Source organism: Acanthaster planci, linkage group LG15, assembly GCF_054643075.1.
Source record: "Acanthaster planci isolate LZ-2023a linkage group LG15, COTS_SCS, whole genome shotgun sequence".
NCBI lineage: Eukaryota > Metazoa > Echinodermata > Asteroidea > Valvatida > Acanthasteridae > Acanthaster > Acanthaster planci.
The window spans coordinates 14,733,007-14,755,861 of record NC_141791.1 but is presented as its reverse complement, the minus strand read 5'-3'; the positions used below and the strand labels follow the sequence as shown (position 1 = coordinate 14,755,861).

Genomic DNA, 22,855 nt, shown 5'->3' with positions numbered 1-22,855 from the left:
TGGGGGACAAATTGTAGCAAAAAGTGCACCTAAAGTGTCAGAAGGAGTATGTCTCGTTTAAAGTTACCTTTATAACTTTCATGGTAGTCAAAATTAATAAATAGGGAATAGCTGAGACTGGACCTGCCGAACTAATATTTTAGATCTTCCGACATCAGGTTGCATGCAGCGTGCAACATTAACCTATGGAGAAATTTGATCAAATAAGATTCATTGGACCAATTACCAGATTGTCAACTTAAATTGTCAAAAGCCTACAAAATGCTTTAGATTTGAAAAAGTCTGTTGTGATAAGTTACTCTTTAAAGTTCCCTTTAGTCCAAAAAGTCGAAAAATTTCTAGGATTTTTATCCCTGTCTTTGTACATTAACTTTTTTGAACAAGCGTCACGTTTTTCATTCGTTTTGATTCGATCTTCTTCATATTTTAAATGCAAAAAACAAACACACTTAAACATGAGTTGGATTCTTTTTACAAGGGTGGATCTGGGGCCAAAGGAGCCCCCTCCCCTAAAAAGAGCCTTTGGGAGAAAGGAATTTCTTCGGGTAAGGGGGCTGTATTATTCCTTTTCCTTCCAAAAGTGTGTAAAGAATCCGAAAATGTTGTCTGCGGTACACAGAGGTCAATGAAGCCACCGGCGGCCATCTTACCATGCCGAATACAAAAGTCCATCATTTGTCATTTGTGCATTAGGTTCTTTGGAAGCAACTAAATTACTCACACTACAAAGAAAGGCGCTTGGGAACAAACCTGATGAATTTTCAGTGAAGTGAATAGACTTGTTTTCCTTTTTACGGAAGTACGTAATGAACTCTTGCGGAGAGATACTTATTCATGTAGCCAGTCTACTGCTTTACTTCAATGTAGATGGCGCCTTCCAAATTTGAGGCACCCGCGCCATCAATCATTCAAGGAAAGCAAAAGGCATGAAAGGTAAGGCGATCAACTCGGTCTGTCGTATTTTTCATCTCATATATGCCTACATTTACTTAAAAGTTAGACACCATGACTGTAGAAATGGGTACTGGTGTACGTGTTAGTTTACGTATTTCCAATAAATTGGGACTATGAATTAAAAGATTGAACATGTTATTGTTAAACTTAAACGTAAAAATTATTCTTACCGCTTAACTAGGCCTATGACTGAGTATCATGCTTCTGACGTTAATTGTTATTGAAAGTTGAAACGTAAAGCCTAGTTTCTCGGTAATTAACTGTTTGTGCATGGATCATGTTGGATAGAGCCAATAAATAATTATAACATTCGTTCATCATGTTTATTCAGTGATATAGCCTGCGGGGGGCCTGGGCCTAGGCCTAAAATCATTTTTGTTTTGTTATTTGCAGATTAAGCTGATCGCTATTGCAGTAGGCCCTAAAGAGTTCCAAACACAGTCTGACATCACTTATTTTTCTATTTACATCTTGTAGAACGAGGCCATTAGCATGACCAAAAAGCGATGGCCTAACAAATTAGCAGTGAAAGATTAAATCATTTGTCTTACAGACTTAGAAAACATTTTCAGACAAGTTTCATTGGGTTTGTGCACATGCTGTTTGTGTCAAGTGATGTCCATGTATGGAACTCTTTCCTAAATTGCTATACTTGACCACATAGGCTACCTGGCTTCGAACATGACACATCAGAGTTGGGCACTTTTGAGAATGAAGGAATTCACTATGACGAGGAGTTGTAAAAAAATTCTAAGTCCAAACTGACTACCTAGTGCAGCCAGCCATGTGTATATGGGCTTAAGGTGGGAGAATATTCTAAGTCCTAACCAAGTACCCTGTTGTCATGTACTCGGGCATGGATAAGGAGTCAAGGTGCCTTTGGAGTTCAAAGGAATGCACAACAAATAGGAATTGTTGAGGGAAATTATTCCACATTTTAAGTCCCAATGGACTATCCTGTAGCTGGTTACCCAGATACAAAGTCGTAGCACATTGAGGACATATTTACCGTGGGTAGGTAGTCAACCATGGCTCTGTAGCCGGCTACAAGTTGGGATGCTTGAGTTGCAAAGTATTTTGTAATTGTGCCTTAATTGTTAATGTTGTTACTTCATTTTATTATGCAGATGCAACAACTAAGGGAATTTGTACGTGTATTGTAGTATAGTGCTATGGGGCGTGGATGTGGCTAGAATATATTTCATCTAGATGTTAAGTCAAGAGATTGCCCAAACCAGATAAGGATCTGTGCAATGTCGATTTCAACCACAACGAACCCACTGTTTGCCTGTACTAAGTGCAACAGTCGTCACCCCTTTGAGGAGCTTTCGCAAGGGCAGCAACTGTGTAAGGTACAATGGAAAACTACTCTTCACTTTAGTGCAAAAAGCTTTCTTACCCTTTCATCTGGAACTATTACATCTGGCATATTTGAAATTAAGTACAAAGTAATGAACAAGAGATGCTAACAGTTCATTTATATGAACATTTAAGCATGCATTTCAGGTGTACCAAACATGTGAACCGTTGCATTGCTTTACATGTACATGTACTACTACATGTGTATCAACACAGACATCTTGATGTGTATTTAATCTGTGCTCTGAATATGATAACTTGTTTAAGTCACACTTTTTGCAGTCTCACAGTCAGAAAGTTCTAGTGCAACTTGAGGTGACAAATTATTTGAGGTTATACATTATGCATTTGAATTATGCAGCATGGTTGGAAGATTTATGGATGGCATTTTCATACTGAAGCATTTTTTTGTGTCAAAGGACTGCAGAGGTTCCTATCCAGTGGTGAAATGCACTTACTGCAGGGCAGAGTTTCAGCAAGAGAAGTATGTAATTGTAAAACTTCTAGCTTTATGTACCTGGGATTTTTAAATACAAATACACTGTAGTGTGATGCACCATACCACATGATACAAGTATGGTACGTGAAAGTGCCAATCTTTGCTTTACAGACTTGGCAATTTTTCTGTCCAAGTTGGCACTGCATTCAAATCCTCTAATAGTAATGGAAAGTTTAGAAATCACATCTTGTGGTACATTCTGCATCTTGGATGATACATGTATGTATTTGATGCATGAATTTGTGTAACGTGACTATCGTTTTTTTTTGGCAGAACTAATATCACATGTAGTTTCTTGATTTTATTTTCTTTCCCCCCAGTAAAAGCAGCACAAATACTATCTGCAAGAAATGTGCACAAAATGTCAAGCTCTACGGCACTGTAAGTTCAGGGTTTTCCAGCGAATGTCTTGTATTTGATTTAGCATATGGACATCAGTCTGTAATTTCTCACCTATAGTGTATGAAATAAATGAAACTGACCTTCATAATGACAGAATTTGTCTTTCTAGTGCAAATCTGGTCTTATAATGTGAGCAATGACAGGTATTCTGTTTCAAGATGGGCGTTTTGCCTCTTGTTTAGATTTGAAGCAAGGTTTTCATTGTAACAGCCACTTTTCATTAGCTGCAGTCCATTACTTTTTGGGGTTTTGATGACATCAAAGAAGTAGTGAAATTTGTGTCATGTACATGTATGTCAAAACCCTCACAGGTACTAGCTTTTTTACAGTCACATTTGTCTTTCATTTAAAAAGACAATATTGAATAAGAACATTTTGCAAAATTTCATATCAAGACAACTTGTTTTTTAGGTATTGCAAACACAGCACTCACAGCAGTGCACTACATGTTCCTGGATTCCCCCCCCCATGCTTAAAATGAAGACAAAACCCTCCCTTGCATGCATAAAACTGCTCATTGATATAATCTATGTCAAATAATCTCAGAAAACGACCCTTTTTAACTGTTCGTGTCAGGTCCTGTCCATTCAGGAAATAACTTTTTTGCAAAATACCAATGAACAGAAAAACAAGTTCTGAAAATGAAAGTATAGATGCTAATTAAAACAGGTGACACCAATTTTTTAATGTTACTTTTTCCTTTGTCTGTAGCCAAAGCCATGTGAATACTGCAATGTAATCGCTGCTTTTATTGGAAATAAATGTCAACGTTGTGCCAACTCGGAAAAGAAGTATGGTCCTCCACACACATGTGAACAGTGCAAGCAGAAATGTGGATTTGATAGGAAAGAAGAGAGAAAGAAGGTAAGTTCTTGATTGATGGTTAATTTATTATAAATAAACGATGGCATTAGATTAAACTTAACTTGCAAGTGTCTTTTACTAGGCACTGGACCAAATCCATCGAAATCCAACACTCCCTGTGTATTCCACATTTGCTAAATTGTCAACCGCTGACGTAATTGTCTTTGTTTATAGACCTTTTACACACGGCTTACATGACATTATCATCATGGCAACATGTACTGAATGCCTCCTGGACAAAATCAATCATAAACTAACGTTTTTTCACCTCAGCCTTCCTAGATTGAGTCCATCAAAATCTACTAAATAGTTGAAAATGATTTTGATGGATTCAGGCTTAAAATAGTTTCTCTGCATGGTCTTGAGTTATAGTATTTGGAGTTTATGGCCGGGCTTACCTTAATAATGTTACATTTCACATTTGTATCTATTTCCATGGTGTTTATATTTATTCAAATTCTCAGGAACATTTGTAACTGGCAGGTTGTTTTCAACCACTACATTATTCATTTTGACCCCCAAATCCGTTTGTGCAGTCTGACTTTTGAAATGAGAAGCATCTTAATAACCAATAATTTAATCATAATTATGGACATTTATGTGTAGCAAATTCTGCACTTGCACCTCAGGTGGATGGAAAACTTCTGTGTTGGTTATGCACACTTTCCTACAAAAGAGTTCTTCAGAAAGCTAAGAAGCGTAAATATGAGCTTGTCAGCAGCCACCATCGTAGTTCCTCACAGCCCTCAAAGGAAGCAAACAACGGAGAATCTGCCAAACCAGATGACAAGTTAGAAAAGTTAAATAGCAGGTCAGTAAATCATAGGAGGTCGTGTTCAGCATGAGAAAATTTCCTCATTTGGTTATTAGTAGTGTTGATTCTGACAGTAAGGTACAACAGTAAAACAATGAGAATATCCGAAAGTTCTCTTAATCACTGTTGGTATTGTCAGAAAAATTTTATGCACACTAGTTGTTTTGATTAACATATTTTTTGTGCCATTGCAAATGATTGTACAAAGTGAGACTTGAGGAACTTGCTTGAAACTTTTCAGACATACCCCTGATGAGTATCATTATGTTCAGTTGCACTTACCCTCAATCTTGGATAAATTTCTCACTTTGTATGGTTGTACTCTCCTACTTTCCAGAAATGTATATTGCTTGAAATACATCAATAAAGGAAACAAATTAATCCAACATAAAGCCAGAATGAAATGGTGCCCAAGCTTTGCCCCAAAATTAATATTTGATTCCGTGAAATGTCAATCTAAAGTTCAGTGTGAGGTTGCCACAAATCGGCCATTTGTTGAAGTGCATTGTGGGGAAAGGCAGACATATTCTGTGTGCCAGCTGTGTGTGGAGAACTTTAATTACTCCAGATTTTTTGCTTAAGAAAGAAGATTAATTAAAATATTTCATGTAGCAGTTTTAATTAGTCCTTTCTTCTTTCCTTTGTGTGGAAGGTCCCAATCTATCAAAAATTCACACAGGTTTTCAAGTGATGTAAACTCAAATGCAAGTCATGGCGAGGCATGTTTTTTGTTGACCACAAACTTAAAAATGGCCTTTCTGTGGCAATCTCTTGGTGGCTTACCGTAATGTGACTTGCCCCTGTTTCCGTGTGCCATTCATAATTGTAGGTCATCATCAAATGACAATGACACTAAGAGAGTGAAGTCAGACTACTCTAGCAATGGTGTACTTCCATCATCAGTGTAAGTGGAGTTTGATCAGTCATCTGGAATTTTCAGCAAAATAGGATCTATTGCAGGAAATATCCCACTTGCAACTTGTCCTCTGCAAATGCTACATATATGTATGCATGTAAACTGGTTATGAACAAATTGGTTTATATGGAAAGACCTCTATTTTGTCAGAAAAAAACATGCATGTATGAGCATGAATACAGGATGTAGTAACATGCAACATAAAGTGCCATTGTAAGGAATATGTTGAGGGAAAGGGGGGTAGATATTCAGGGAGAACAATAATAGGCTGGTAACTATCCAGAAAATACATTCTATGATTTCTGTTCATAAAGCAAACTTGTAATTGTAAACTCCATTATCCTTTTCAATTAACTGCATGAACTGTAACAAGCTACCTCGTACAACAGGCATCGTTTTCCAAACTGAAAGAAATTGCAAACCTTATTCTCTCAGCAGAAAACTATCACTCCAAGATGCGTCAAATTGCAGAGTATTGTCATGTTTTCCAATAATTTCGCATCCTGTGTTTTTCTTTAGGAACAAATCAGATTTAATGTTTGTGGATCCTGGCAATACTGATCATATGGTAGCCATGACTCAACTTCGGGAGCAGATTGCATCTCTTAAGAAGCTCTTGGCAGAAAAGGAGAAGATCATCTTAGAGAGAGATAAAAAGGTTAGTTTGAAAAACACTTGCTGCACACCCCAACCCTTGTCTTTAATTGTTTTTGGACTGCATTTATGATTGTATTGATTTTTTAAATTGTCTGATGTTATCATCCTGTTAGATAACTGAATTACGAGCAACTCACATGCAGATTGAGAAAGAATTGAGAAACAAGCTTGCAGTTCTTCAGAAACAACATGGTGAAACCATGGAAGATGTCCAGGTACCTGACGTCCTTTTGCTCCTATCATTATGTTTATTTACCTCCAATTAGTGAAGATTTTTCAGTTTCTTTTCTCTCTTTAAGATGAAAGACTGAAGGAGAGCAGGGGACATGTTTAAAGATGTAGAGTATAATGGACTGGATCAGTTGATGTATTTGTACCAACAAATATCTTTCTGGGTCTCTTAAGCTAGTCAGACTTATACATGTATGGTCAGTAGAGGGATATATTTGAACTGAAAAAAGGACTGTGCAACCTGAAATTTTTTGTAAGATGCTGTATTTTATTTACTATGTGCAGGCCAAGAACCGTGCACTTGCCAAACAGGTTTCAATGATGTGTAAAACAAAGCCAGAAAAGACTGATGCAAAGATACAAGGACAAGGCCCTGTTTTATGATGATGGATCCAGCTTGCAGTCTAGTAAGTCTAATTAGAAACAGTGTCAGTGATTTCAAGGATGGATTTTTGCCGGGGAGATGTAAATCAAGTTTTAGTTGTTCGCGATACCCGCTTAAGACGTCTGCACTAGTAAGCGGGAGGACGTGGGTTCAAGTTCCACCCGAGAATGCTTGTGGTTTGTTCACAAGCCTTCGGGGCATAAACTGAGCATACAGTGTTAAAATACACGTCGGGCAGGGCAAAATTCCAAAACTAAGTGTCAGTGATGTTAGTTTTGAAAAAGGTTTGAATTGCTCTGTTTTAGAATGATCTTATTCAAACTACTGAAATCTTCTCTCATTATTTTGTTGCAGGATTAGTAATGGTAAAGTTGATGACTACTGTGAGCTCCATGTTTGATAACTCCTTGTCGTTAGCTCATCCTGTGACTAGTCTGTCTCAAGCCTGCATTACTGCATCTTCTTGTTCACCACTCTTTCAGGACATTACACATTTATATTCTTATTTTAACATTAATAATTTTAAGTATGTACATGTAAATACAAGTTGTATAGAACTTTTTTACATTTCTCCTAAGTGTTTTTATATTTTTCAACATGTCACTCAGTTGTTTTAGAAAACATGTTTACATACTCCGTGTGTGGCCATTGTATATAATTGTAATGCAACACAAAAAACCAGAAGTCACTTATGCTGCGTGTACAGATTTTTCATTTTACAAGCCTTCTCCAATGAAGGGCCAATAGGCAAAGAGAAAATTAAAAATGCAAGTCTATCACAATCTATTTTTCTTGTCTCCGAATGGGTGATAATGGTGTATGTCATGCAGCAAGCTTAATGCTTCGTTTTCAAGGGTAAATCCTCCTTCCAAGTCTTCAATTAAATTGCGATGCCTGGAACTAATTAAGTTAATGTCCATGATCCAAACATTTGTGGTGGGATACAATGAAAAATTAGTCAATAATTTGTTCATTGGGATATTGTTTGTTTGTTTTGTATTTTAAATTGCACCGAGAAAGAAAAGTTGAGTTATATTACATGCTAAGCAGTTTTCAGGAGTAAATCAATGTGAAATTAAACTGAACAATTCTATTAGGTACTGCGGAACTGGGACGTCAAATTCAGCCAATGCATTTTGTGTGAACTTTGACTGCACCCTCATCTCTGATGTAATACGTAAAGAGTCTTGACAAAAATTGTTTAAAAGTGGCACTGATATGCTGTTTCCGTTGGCTAAGGATCGAAGGGACCAGTAGCAGTGACATATTTCATGATGATGTCTTTGAGTGTTGGCATGCTGTAACATTGTCTACCCATCAACATAAGGGATGTTTGAATTCTTTTGAACTAGTCCACTTGTGGAAGTACGTGTATCTATTTGTATGGGCCACCAATGTTCCTTGCCTGTTCGTTATTTTAACTGTATACATATATATGATTTGATTTTATTTCATATGTTTTATGCATCAGTATTATTGCAGATTAAAATAGGAGTCGTTTTGAATTGGTAACTTCATAAAAGGGTTTTATTCTTCACATCCTAAGAGAACACGGATAAAGAAAAGACACAAAACAAGTGAGGAAATTGCTAGGGATGAACTAACTAAAGAACATTCAGGGAGACATTTATATTTGAAGAGGATGCAATTTGACAATTTTCCCAAATTGCATTGGCAACTTTTGGTTGATTTCAATTGGTGGAGCTAGAATTTGTGGGCCTTTCATAGCATGTGTCCATTTAGCACGGAATATTTGTTTCAGGGATGTACATGTATATGAGAATGTAGCCGTAGGGATCCATCTGCATGTCAATACTTCATTTCGCCCAAATGAGATCTAAACACCTGACAATTGTCCAAATCCAGCAATCATGGTGGCATCTGGAGGGGGAACACTCTCACAACCAGAATAGCACCACTAGCTGTGGGCAAAACGTCTGAATGTAATAGAGATGTATCATGTATCATGAAAGCTGAATTTTTGTAGTGTTGTGGGTAATATTTCAAAATGACAAAATGTTCTTGCATTGTTGTTTTGGTAACTTGATCAATGACTGTTGCCTTTACTGGAAAGTAAATGTATGTACATACAGTTTACATCACTGTACATAGGATTATGCCAGTCATACATTCTTGTGTTGGCTTGTAGCAATGTGATATGTAGTGATGGAATTACATTGTATATTCAGAAACACACCTGTGTGCTGCACAACAGTGTCTTGCTATTTCCAAGTAACTGTTGGTGTTTGCCAAAACACACAAAAGAATATAGCCAGTTCATTGACGATGTTTTTGAGATTAACATTTGAAAAATTTCAGCTTTGTCACACTCGCTACAGATTACACCCTAATACAAGGACTGTAAGTTCTTTGTTGGGGCTTGAAGGGCAGCCATACCAACAGGGTGTAAACGACTCCTTTGTGGCTTGAGTGGTTTCACTGTCATAAGAGAGCCATTTACCGCAGCCCTGCTTGGTGAGCAAAATAACTGTTCATAAGTTGGGCAAAAAGTGGCTTTTTTAAAATGTTTTCAGGTGATAATGGTAGGAACAGAGGACACAACACGAAGGCTGTTGTCATGAAACGTTTGCTGCATCTAGGACTTAAGCGGGTACTTTGTTTAAAATCAGACGTTTCAATTAATTTGGCCGAATATATAACAGTAGTAGGCCTACATGTGCGTCAGGCATGGCACCGAGCCAAAATGCCCAAGTACTCCTGAACAGCATGCAGATTTTTTCCGCGGGTTGGTGCGTCAAAAGCAGGAATTGTGCGTGCGTATTTCTCTTAGGATGGTTGGGGCAATTAACATTAATGGGTGGACGAACACCCCCAGTCCGCGAGAGAAAGACAGATGGCTACAACTGGGTTCTTGTACGCGTTCTGTGTGTGCAAAGACCATATACTTTGGAATAAATTCGTTGCGCGTACTCCGCGTCAAACGCGCATATACTTGTGCGCTTATGTGGTGAGTTGGTACCATTGAGACCCAACGGAACGCCATTCCCCCCAAGGGTGCATTCTGCGCGCATGTTTGTATTTCTGCGCGCAAACTCAATATTTTGTGATCCCACGGGATTTTTACAATAAGACAGGCCATAATCAGAAGGCGTCCAGTTCGGGGTATTTTTTTCACTAAAAGCCCCAAATTTCGGACAAAAAATTCATACACGCAGACTTCTGAGCTGCCTGAAAAGCAATGTTGTTTTACGTGTCCCTCCGAGTGGAACAAAAGAGGGCATGTTTGCAAATGAAATTAACGGTCCTTTGGTACCAGTCATAGAGTTTTACTATTGAGAAAACAGTGCAAAATCGGACCAAAATAGCGTGAAGAGGTTGGCCTCTCTTGTTTTGCACTGGAAATTCAAAATTATAGCCTGGAGATCACTTTTCGTTTCAATTTTATGAGGGTTAGCCACGAAATTCTTTTTATTTGCCTTTTCCCGAAGATACCGCAAAAATAGTAGTAAAATTATGCGTTCAGCTATGAATGTAGCAGCCCACCTCTATCCAAAATAGGCCAGCAATTTGGGGCTTTTTGTGAAAGCAATACCCCAAACTGGATCAGTCCCAAATTTGGGATTTCTAGAAATATTTCTATGATCTCTCCTGATTATGGCATGTCTTATTATAGAAACCCCATGGGATCACAAAATATTTATGAGCTTTCGCGCAGAAATACAAACATTTGGTGGAACGCACCTTTAGTAAAGCTCTATGACTGGTACCAAAGGGTGCACTGAACCAATTCATGCTCCATTGAAAATAGTGTAAAACCAACCAAGTTTGGAGCCCCGTACGTGGCAGGCAACTAAAGTCCCTGAGGCATCTCAAACAAAAAACAGTGTGTTGTTTGGTCCTTCGGATTTCATTTGATTTTCAATTTTTAGTAGGTTAACCAATGAATTTTTTAATTATACGCCAAAAAATAAACTCGCCTCCAAAAAGTGAATGTTCCCAAGTCTTCTCAGCGGCCATTTTCAAATGACATCCCTCACCTTCCTTGGGCTCTCCTGACAAATTTTCAATCACATTTTTGTCTGCTTTGCCCCCCAGATGGGTGCCCCTGAATAAACAGAACTGATCCCGGGTCACACTGACACAATCCCACCATTTCTTGGCCCAAACAGACCCCTCTTTTCAAAAGTGCGTCTCCGCTTGGCGGAGAATTTCCCCTGAATTGGGGCACTGCTCCCCAAAAGGACCATTAATTTCATTTACAAACGCGCCCTCTTTTGTTCTGCTCGGAGAGACACAACAAAATTGCTTTTCAGGCCGAGTTGCACGGAAGCTCAGAAGTCTGCATGTATGCAGCCATGATTATACTTCGCTAAACTCGGAGAGACTCACCTCGTAGATTGCCCCTCGTGATGCAGTCTGCTCCACCTTTGAAGTAATGGTATCGTCTTCCATTCACATTCAAATTTAAGTCAGTGCCCAGGTTCAGGCCAATGCACCCTGACTCCACCTTGTAACGCTGTCCTTGTTTCTTGTGGCGCAGTCTGATAAGTCGTGATTAAAATCTCTCCGCTTTTTTCAATATGGAAGTTAAGAGAACTCGTTCACGTTCATCATCTTCATCAGCTCCTGCAACATCCCCAGTTTCTCGTCCTTCAGATGATGATGAATCTATGGAAATTCTAGCCAAGGCAACTAAAGAGATTCTGCCAGATGAAGAGGACAGGAATGGCTCTCTCTGCAGGTTTGACCTCGCCAGGGTCGCTCCTGCCGCAAAGAGAAGCTCACAAGTGTCTACCTCGCCATTGGTGGCACCTAATGTTGAGCGTGGGGTCGGGCCGCCATACCCGGTCCCACATGTAACATCGAGCCATAGCAGCAGTACTTACCCCGGGCAACCATATCCAGTGCAACAGCCGAGCACCCAACCCAGCATCGGAAGCTGCCATGTTCCTACCCATGCCCTGCCAACGCCCATTTCAACTTTCGCGCCATTCGGCAATATGTGGAACAATATACCTATGCAGCCTCACGTTCCTATGTATGCCGCTAGGGGACCCGGCCTGCTACAAACGGGCGGTACTCAACCAACCCTGTGTTTCCTTATGGTATGTGTGTTCCTTGGATGGAGCCCATGCAACAGGAATATGTGCCTGCTCATCCTGCTCAGCATCGTTTACTCCGACGAGTGCATCAGACTCCTTTCGCAACCCTCATCGTAAAGACACGGGTACGCCTTTATCTGATAAAGTGCTAGATTGGTGGAAGTATCTTAGAACGAGTAAGCTGTCTCCAGACGACCTTAAAGAGGAACTAAAGTCTCATGTGGTAACAGTTGATCAAGTAGGCCACTTTGAACCTCCAGAATTGCCAACTGGGATTAAGAAGGTCTTCAAGCAAGCTAATTCGTCCGTTGTTTCAGGGGACGACCGTTTTAAGTCGGCCCATGGACATGTTTGAAGTCAGCTTTGCCACTTCTTCATCTGTTTGATGCTATGGTGGATACAGAGTGCCCTGACTCAGTAAGTAAAAATCTTGTTGCTGAACATTTGACTTCAGCTTTGATGCTACTGGGTTGGGCAAGCCAGAATTTGGCTATGGCACGTCAACACCTTTTTGATGAGATTGTTAATAAGCGTTTTGATGTCCTTCGCAAAAATTCCCCATCCATGAGTGAACTGTTTTGTTCTTCGATTATGAAAGACATCGAAGAGACTGAGAAAGCGAATAAATTAGCGACAAAGGTGACGAAGGGCTTTTCTACAACCCAGAAGGAGAAGCGGTTTGCGCCGTACCGTCATGCAATGGCACGTTCGCAGAGCAGGGGACGTCGTGGTGCCTTCAGCCGCAGTTTCTTTCGCAACACGTAGCTTTCGCTCGTTCGAGCAGCAGAGTTAAAAAAAACTAAGCGACAAACCACTCCGTCCACAGGACGGGCGCCTTCAATATTTTCTTCATCAATGGTTTTTAGTGACTCGGGACCCATGGGTATTAGAGAGCATCTAAGGGTATCATCTCGAGCTTCTCCAGACACCGGTGCAACATCACATTCCGGTAACAGAGATACAAAACCAGGCACAGAAAGCATCTATGTCAGCAGAAATAGAGTTAATGCTGGAAAAGGGAGCAAATACCAAAGAAAAACAAGTTGCAGGTCAGTTCATTTCTCCTGTGTTCCTCATTCCAAAGAAAAATGGAGATCCAGGCCTAACTTCAATTTACGGCCCCTGAACAGATTTATTCAGTATCATTACTTCAAGATGAAGGGCCTAACAAGTGTAAAAAGTTTGCTGCAACCGCACGATTACCTAGCCTCCACAGATCTGAAGAATGCTTATTTTTTGGTACCGATACATCCGCTTCAACGCAAATTTCTCCGGTTTGTTTGGTTAGGACAGATTTTCCAGTTTACGTGCCTACCGTTTGGCCTGTCCAGTTCTCCTCGGGCATTTACAAAAATTCTAACACCCGTCACAGCATTCCTTCGCCAGGAGGAAATCCGTTGTGTTCTACCAGGACGATATTGTAGTGTTAGAAGCTGCACTCAAAGTATGCAGAAAGAATGTGCAACGGACTCTTCTGCTTCTACAGAGTCTAGGCTTTGTGATAAATTTTTGTAAGTCTCATCTGGAGCCTACCAGCAGAGAACTTGTTTACTTGGGGTTCGTCATAAACTCCGAGCACATGACACTATCCCTTACACAAGAAAAGTCGGACAAAATTGTATCTCACTGCCATCAAGTTCAGCAGTTCAACGACCTCACCGTTCGCGATATAGCGAGTCTTATAGGCCATATGTCATCAACCATTCAAACGGTGCTTCCAGCGCCTCTTTTTTATCGTTGCCTGCAGAACGACCAGAACTGCGTTCTTCAGAAGAACAGGTCCTACGAGTCGACAACAATTCTTTCGGCAGATTCGAAGGAGGAACGTCAGTGGTGGATAGACTCCATTCACGCTTGGAATGGTCACTGATTTGTTCAGGACATCTCCGACCTTCATCTCCAAACAGATGCATCGCTGGTGGGATGGGGTGCGTGCCTCGGCGAGACCCAAACTGGAGGTCGCTGGATGCGCCAAGAACAGTTCAGTCACATCAATTATTTGGAACTTCTGGCAGTGTGGTATGCGCTCAAGTGGCCTGTTGCAGCAACAAACACGTTCGGGTGCACACGGACAGCACTTCGACAGGGGCATATATTTCTCACAAGGGAGGAACACACAACCAACGGTTGCCACGTCTGGCGGTACAGATTTGGGTTTGGTGTCTTCGTCGGGGCATAGTGATTTCGGCAGAGCATCTTCCAGGGTCGCAGAGTGCCAGGGCGGACATGATGTCGAGACAGTTCAATGACAGTGTCGAATTGTGTCTTCTTCCTCAAATCTTCCGGAAGATCATGGACAGCTTTGCGTTACAACCAGAAGTCGACCTATTTGCAACCAGGTTAAACACCCAACTTCAGAAGTTTGTCTCGTGGACACCCAATCCCTCTGCTTGGGCCGTAGACGCTTGATGCTGACCTGGACCGACATATTAGGTTACACGTTTCCCCTGTTTATACTGTTAGCCAGATGCCTTCAGAAAGTGAGCAGAGACAGAGCAGAAGTAGTTCTGATAGCTCCCGTCTGGAAGGCGCAACCTTGTAATTGGTACCCGTTACTATTGCAACTGACTATTGGCAGCCCTCTCCTCCTGCCAAGGCGCTCAGATCTTCTACACCTACTGCAAAACTTGGAACAACACCCACTAGCACACAAGATGCAACTAGCCGCTTGGAGGTTATCCGGTATACCATGGCAACAGGAGGAATTCCACCTAACGTGTTCGACACAATTTTGTCATCCTGGAGGCAGAATACTCACAAACAGTTCAATTCGACATGGAAATGCTGGTGCGGCTAGTGTTCTAAATGGAAAGTTGATCCTGTTCAGGCATTTGTAGCCAAGGTGTTATCCTTTTTTACAGGAGTTGTTTGATATGGTCTCCAATACAGGACGTTCAATGTTTACCGTTCTGCTATTTCATCTACACATTATTTTGTTGATAGGAAACCCATTCGTCAACACCATTTAATAACCAGATTAATTTAATTAATTAAATTAATTTAATTTAAGACCTCCTAAACCGAGGTATGATACTACCTGGGATGTCGGTGTTGTTTTGAGATATTTATACAAACTCCCTGACAACCGTCGTCTCAATATCATACAGCTTTCGCAGAAATTGGCCATGTTAATAGCCCTTGTAACAGCTGGGAGATGTTCATCTTTGACAGCTTTAGACATCTCCTTCTAAAAAGAGAACAGGATAGTACTTGTGTGTTCTGTCTACAAAAGTTAGCCAAGTGTGCTTCAGTGCAGCGGCCAAGTAGTTCTCCGTAAGTACCCTACTAGCAGGAAGTTTTGTGTAGTCAGGGCGCTGGATGAATACCTGGATCGCACGAGTTCTCTGTGGGGTTCTGGGAGTACAAAATTCACACAACATTTCATTTCTTATGGAAAACCGTATCACCCAGTTGTGTCATCAACCATTGCGCGCTGGTTGAAATCTAACATGGCAGTGGCTGGTATTGACACCTCGTGCTATAAAGCACACTCTACTAGGAGTGCATCATCCTCAGCAGCAAAACGTGCTGGTGTTACAATGGGTGACATTCTGACAGCAGATTGGTCTTCATCGAAGACGTTTGCAACCTTTTACTGCAGACATCCTGACAAGACGATCTACGATCAAGGAGTGCTGGCGTCGGCTTAGATTGCAGATGTGCTTTGAAGTCTACGAGGTGAGTCTCTCCGAGATTAGCGAAATATAATTCCCTAATTATGTAAAGTTTAATTGCCTGAAATATAATTAGAATTGTATGAGATGATGGAGGAGAGACTCAACTCCCTCCCTCTTTTATTCTTTCTCCTTTTGCTACACGCAAAGTTTTTATTACCCTTCCCTAGATCCAATCTAACCCGTCGCCAGTCCTGATCTGATGCAGCGATTCAAGCTTCAAAGAGAACGTTACAAGGTGGAGTCAGGGTGCACTGGCCTGAACCTGGGCACTGACTTAAATGTGAATGTGAATTGAAGACGATACCATTACTTCTAAGGTGGATCAGACTACATCACGAGGGGCAATCTACGAGGTGAGTCTCTCCTCCCTTATCTCATATAATTCTAATTATATTTCAGGTAATTAACCTTTACATAATTAGGGAATTTTGTTTTGTCTTGGGGGAAAATCGGTCGGTTGAGGATGTTTTATAATAGGAAAGTAAAACCCGATATTTGCCTTCGAACTAAAGTTTCTGAATGACCACGAAATACGAGCGTTTCACAACAGTGCACCTCCAAAATTTGTAACGTGTTGGCCAATCACAATGCGCGAATCTGTCGACCCAATGCACGTGTGGAAATGTTAATCGCCAGTATTGATCGAGCTTGCTGTTAACCACGCCCATGATAATAATTGCCCCTCGCCCACCAACGGGGAAAAAATCACGAGCCGCCGGCGCGCGCATATTCAGCTCCAGCTCTGGCCGCATCATTGTGATAGCGCCCTCATTTTCAACCAACGTTGTTGGTATCTCCAGTTAAGTTGTTACCGCGCCGCCAACGCCAGCGCCACACTCGATTCGACTGGGGCTAATGGAGGCCACTTGCGTTGCTTAGATAGCGGCGACAACCAACGGTAGGAATTAACCTTAACCATGTTCACGTTTGTCTTTTCTTTGGCTTGCTTGGTTTCAGCAGCTATGTTCATATGAAGGTACATTCTAGGACAGTTGACTAGACCGTTTGTAAATGTTTTTGACAAATTGAGTATTTGATTTTGAAAAGTAGGCCTAGGCCCTACATCCCTACATGTATTTAGAAATTCACCCGTGCTCATGGAAACGGGTCAACCCGGCAATTATGATTTTGATGGCCACACATTACGAGTCAACTCGTCACGGGCACCAGTGTGTATACATAATGTCGTTGGGATTGAATCAATCGCAACAACTGCTTGAGTGAATTTGCAAAATAGCATAAAAATGAAAGAGCTTGTAAAGACTGAAAGAGTCCTGGGAAAGAGTTCCATATACATGTATGGACAACAGTAATTTTCCCTTAAAAACTTGTAACAGCCATTAGAAAGTGATAACATGTCCTAAAAAGTGAAATTTAGTTTGGAAAATTCCGAAGCATTTACATGTAGTTAGAAAAACATAGGCTTTTTCAGACAAGTCTCAAAGGTTTGTACACAGGGGCATCAAGTGTTGTCTGGATATAGAAGTCTTTCCAAGTTCCGTATCTGGCCACTCTGATTCTCAAGTGTCATAAAAAAAGATCAGGCTTCAAGGTGAGATGAAAGTTGTCAATAATAATATGGTAGGCCTATGTGAGAATTTGGGTTTGGAGGATTGATGTGGAACACTTTCCTTTCTGTGTTTTTATCCTATGCCTACGTCCATCAAGGCAATTGTGTCATCTACATTGTGAATGTTGTGCTAAATTTAATCCAGATTATGAGAAACATGATTAAGTTTTGTGTCAGTAAAAAGCAATAGACATGTACATGTAAAACCAATCCTGGTACGGTGGAGATGTACATTGCTTAAACTTGGGATGTTGGACAACTCGACCATTTACCAACACAACTCAGGACAAGTCAACCAACTCGACTAGTGGGGAGACAACTTGACATTTTACATGCACCAAGTCATCTTTTAAGACAACTCGACTGTGCAAGGCATGAAGATTATGGAGATTATGGCAGTAAAGACAGATTGCTTATCAAATGTGCTTGGGCAAACTTCCGTGTGTTATATTGCGTTGTGACTCAACTCGCCGGGCATAACATGCGTAAAGGCTCAGGGATCTGATGATGCAGCATGCACAGGACCATTGGCTGACGCGTCAGCCTCCCTAACTAGCACGGTGTGTGGCCGTGATGGAGATATGGCATGCACAGTGGTCAGTGGTGTAGCACACCATCCACATTGCAGCACCTCGGCCGCACCGATGATCTAGTCTCTTTACCAGTGTTGGAGATGGTAAATCTGACCCTCCCAATCCCTACTCTTTTTTTAATTTGGAGAAAAGGTGTTGGCAAAGTTACTGTAAAGTTCATACACACTCATCATACATGTAAGTCTCAATCAGTGACTCGTCCCAACACTCAACAGTCAAGCTGTCTGTCCATTTGAGGCACAGATTGGGGCTGAGTCAATTCGAATAATTCACTGTTCGAATTTGAGGCACAGATTGGGGCTGAGTCAATTCGAATAATTCACTATTCGAATATTCAACTTACAATTTGATCAAATATTCAGTCATACCAACTGGCAGATATGTTCATGAATAAACCATGTACAAAATCAGTTGCAGTAATGCACACAAATGTACATTATAATCAATGTGATAGCTTCTCAACATCTAGGAGTATCGATTTAGCCTTGATTTAGCAAGATATAAGAGATGAACAATAAGTTTCTTGCCGTGTTAAAAATTTCTATTCCTTTTAAATTGTTCACTGAATAATTTACTTTTTGAATTGAAAGATTTTGCCGCTTTTCATTTGAATCTGCTTGAAATAATCCACCATAGTGCAGTTGTTTCCATTTAAAACAAAGAAAACTTTTCCCTTTTCATGAATTTTGCATTCAAGTATTCAAATTGGGAAAATAGTATATGAATAGATAAGACTTGAACGTTTTCATGGCGAAAGAACTGTATGAGTGAAATGATCAGAACCACACATACTCAAGAAAGAGATTTTTCCATGGTGTAACCGCAGTCGTTTTACTCAAATATTTGAATATTCAATAATTGATCAAATATTCGGTCACTGGGATCTTTGGCGCAGCCCTAGCACGGATGGTCGAGTTGCCCAACAATCGAGTTGTCCCACTAGTCGAGTTGTCTCAACGGTTGAGTTTTCCTAAGTTGAGTTGGCAAACGGTCCAGTTGCCCGAGCTCTGGCCTATGGAGATATCCACATTATTGCTAAAGCAGCCTGACTGTTGTTAGTATATAAAGATGTGTGGACAAGGTGCTAACCGCCCTGACCGTGCATGGAGAATTAATGTTCTGCCCTTGCAAAAAAAGAAAGTAAGTAGAACACACAGAACAAAAAGAATGCATGAGGCAGTCATGGCACATTCCAACAAGGGCACTGAACTGTGGTATGATTCATGCAACAGACTTCTTATTTCGCTAAATTGAATGCCTAGTTAATTACCTGGGCAGTATCTTTCCTTTTATAGCTCAACCAGTTTGCTATGAAATAAACTGCCTTAAAACGAATCTGTAAGCCAGTGAGTCTTCTAACAGATGAGGCAACTAAGACCTCCATATACGAGTACATCAGACATGTCAGATGACTTCCTGACAAGCAACCAGATTTGTTGATCCAGCATGCAAATGAATAAGCCAACCTTTGGTGTAACTACAGATGACTTCGACTAATCATACATATTTTAGCAAAAAGACCCAAACTGATGAATATCTACAAATTTTGCCCAGCACAGGTCTAAAGCAAAAACTAGGTTAAAACTGTCATGCTGTTTTGTTTTTGTTTTCATTCACTTTAGATCAGTGCTTATATATACAATTTTGGCATCATCATGGTGAAACTGCACGTCAAACACAGAGATGAAAGTCAGTTCTTATATGATACCACTGTCAACACAACAGTTGATGACCTGATCAAGGAATTAGTCATTATCTATAATGGAAGGCTCAAGATTGGCAGATTATGTCAAGGTGTGTATAAGTCATGCTATTTGAAAGAGAATGGTTGATCTTTTCATTCATTTCAGTAATTGCTTGGTACAGTGAATAATTTACAGAGTGAGTGTTAAGTTCAGTGAATTTACTGATTAGAAACAAGATTCCATGATGTATGTCTGAGGATAGTTATCAAGGAAAGCAGAGAACATGTATCATGTTAATCACAAATTACATGTCATTGACCAGAATTTTCAATTCAGGTTGTATCCTGGTAGTTTATAATGCTACAAGTTACCAAGTGTACCCTGATCAATTTTATTCTACATTCAATTTCCATTCAGAGATGAAGGAGCTATCTGAACACGGTATCAGCTTACCACCTAACATGCAAGGACTAACTGAGGAACAGATAGAGGAACTCAAATTGAAGGATGAGTGGGAAGCCAAATGTGTACCAAGTGGTGGAGCTATATTTAGCAAGGATCCAATTGGCAGGAGGAATGGTTATGGTATGAAATCAATGCATCCCTAGATACCATTGCATTATTCTTACTAATGGGCTCAATGGAAGTCTCATACAGATGTACATGTAGTGTGTTCTATGCACAAGACCCAAGAAGAGTACATTATATTGTTGCTGTTGCTTGTTTTCTGGGATAGTGTATTAGGAACACAACAGTTTTGTAGTGCCGCACTGTTACGCATTCATATATTTCACATGTAAAATTTTGGGCCATGAAAATGCAGTATTGGAAAAAGTGTGAGTCACTTTTCTCCCTTATTTCAGAAATAATTCCACAGTTTTTGAGACATTGAGCTGTTCTCACGCAGACTTTTATCATACTTTCCGTAATCTTTCAGAGTAGGAAAGAATTCCATATAAAGCCGCCACTTCTCACCCTGTGTGCAAACCCTATGAGACTGGCCTGAAAAAGTGTTTTTTAAACAATATCTCAATGCCTTGCTGCTAAATTTGACTTTTTAGGACATTTTCTTGCTTTCAGATGGCAAACAGGTCACTGAAAGGAAAAACTAAGTGGTGTCCATACATGGAAATCTTTCCTGAGACGATTTGGTGTCAGCACATAAAATCAATCAACAATTCATAAATATAGAAATTAACTTAAAGCATTTTATTACTGCTTACAGCTTGTAATGAAAAGATGAAGGAAGTAATCTCCAAGACAATAAGTGAGGCAACTAAAGCTGTATCCAAGGTATGTCTTATGTTTCCATTTAGACACATGTACCGGTCGCCGTGCTTTCAAAATACTGTTATGCATATGTATGACTGAACATAATAAAATGAGTCACAGATGTGCGAGGGCTGTTTTTAAGTTGAGGCCTTCAAAATGAGTCACAGGTGTGCGAGGGCCGATTTAAGTTGAGGCCTTCAAAAAGAGTCAATTTGGAGATCCGATCATAAACGTAACACAGACCTAATTCTTCTGTGGTCTTTGACACTTAAACTTATGCCAGTTTGGACTTGGCTTAGCTCAAGTTTGAATAGTATCTGACTGTTTGCATACTGAAATTTTGATTTTTCTGTGCTTCAACAGGATCTTGTAAAGAGCAATATGTACTTGACAGAGCAGACAGTGAAAGATTCATTGGATCAGTTGAGAGGAGCTGTAATGATAGTGTATCCCATGGGACTACCACCACATGATCCTATCAGAATGGAGTTTGAGAATAAAGAAGAGTTAGCTGGTACTCAGGTGAGCAGTGGAGAATGAAAAATCACTTACAAGCTAAAGTGGCTTCTATTATTTCCTAATAGTCAAAAGCACTTGCTTGACAAGATCATGCACATGTAACTATGAAACATTGCTGCGACAGGTCACTGTTCCTTGGCATGGTTGGATGGACTGTGTCCCTGGTTTTATGTTGTAGTTTGTTATCTATTTGCAAACGTTCTCTCTCTCTGTCTTTGTAGGCATCTCTTGATGTACTCGAAGAGGCTAATGCTTGCTTATGGTTCTCAGGAAAAGAAATGCAACGAGGAAAGAAGCTCTTGGATATTGTAGGGAAGAATGAAAAGACAAAGATTATTGTCAAGATACAAAAGGTAAAACTCTTGTAACAATAATCTTAAAACTTTTGCGTCACAGTGCAGCAAACATCATAGAGTCCACACAAAATGTTCAGTATAAAGGCTCTGCATGATAGCCATCTTGCATGTTATGGCAGTTCTTTGGTTCCACAAGGGAACCTCCGTTTGTGCATACCCTCTACAACTAAAAAACTGCCCCACAAGATGGCTACCACACATAGCCTATGTAGTGGTCATGCGGTAAAGTAATTATCAGTCATCACTGGTCTTGACTCTGGCCAATTCAAATATGTGGTGGCCTGCCTCACAAATGTTGCTGTATGAGGGTGTTGGGCCAACACTTCCATTGCAAGAAAATCAAGTTAAAAACAAATGATACCGAAAGTTGTTGTTTTTTTCTTCAGTGTCTTTCTTTCCATATTTCACCTTTTATTATAATGGAAGTCACCTTGCAAGATTAAATACAGCTTCCCATAAATTTTACTTGCTTTACCTCTTAAAAATAACATTTGACATTCAGTATGGTTACACTGGTTTCTGCTGCTGAAATGGAACAATAACATAATAGATGGGCCAGGACCAATTCAGTAGCATTGGAGTCACAATAGTGCATGACTGAAGTAAGCAGCATACATGTAACTTTGGCAAACATTGAAACTATCAAAAATATTAACAAAGATTTCTGCAAGCTAATCGGTTTATCTGAACATGTATTTCCTGTTTGATACTGATTCTGGTGATTGGTTTTGTTTGTAGAAGGGACAAGGGGCTCCTGGTAGAGAACCAGTCTTCAGTCAGGATGAACAGAAAGAAATGATGGCTTATGCTTACAGGAAACAGGAAGAAATGAAGGTAATAGTTGTGTTTGTAGCAGTGGGACGTCAACCAACTTCGGTACCTTCTCTTAACATTAACAGTGATGGTATGGTACTTGTCACATGTATTTTGCAATATGCAAATACCTAATTTGTTCCTGTATCTTCTCATGTTCTTTGTGAGACTTGGTGCATGATGAATTAGGAAGCTCATCCATTCAAAACCAGCAAGCTAGATTGGA

General features: G+C 40.1%; 2 protein-coding genes across 3 annotated transcripts in view; both read left to right on the top strand.

Moving 5' to 3' along the window:
• Positions 1-780: 780 nt before the first annotated feature.
• On the top strand, positions 781-9,277 carry LOC110978911 (protein FAM76A-like). The gene is made up of 11 exons (XM_022234246.2): positions 781-933; positions 2,082-2,306; positions 2,733-2,797; positions 3,133-3,193; positions 3,926-4,078; positions 4,708-4,889; positions 5,722-5,796; positions 6,328-6,466; positions 6,579-6,680; positions 6,982-7,103; positions 7,436-9,277. Exons 2-10 carry the CDS (start codon positions 2,208-2,210, stop codon positions 7,078-7,080), a joined length of 975 nt encoding a protein of 324 aa, XP_022089938.1. The 5' UTR covers positions 781-933; positions 2,082-2,207; the 3' UTR covers positions 7,081-7,103; positions 7,436-9,277.
• Positions 9,278-16,610: 7,333 nt separating this feature from the next.
• The window catches only part of cfap298 (cilia and flagella associated protein 298), a 9,933-nt gene continuing 3,688 nt past the window's right edge, over positions 16,611-22,855 (top strand). The window contains exons 1-7 of one of the 2 annotated variants that reach the window (XM_022234258.2): positions 16,611-16,719; positions 19,607-19,778; positions 20,087-20,254; positions 20,895-20,962; positions 21,305-21,463; positions 21,682-21,813; positions 22,555-22,650. In XM_022234258.2, coding sequence (XP_022089950.1) covers positions 19,640-19,778; positions 20,087-20,254; positions 20,895-20,962; positions 21,305-21,463; positions 21,682-21,813; positions 22,555-22,650 — 762 coding nt within the window. In that variant the 5' untranslated portion in view covers positions 16,611-16,719; positions 19,607-19,639. The other variant, XM_022234257.2, reaches the window with a different exon arrangement.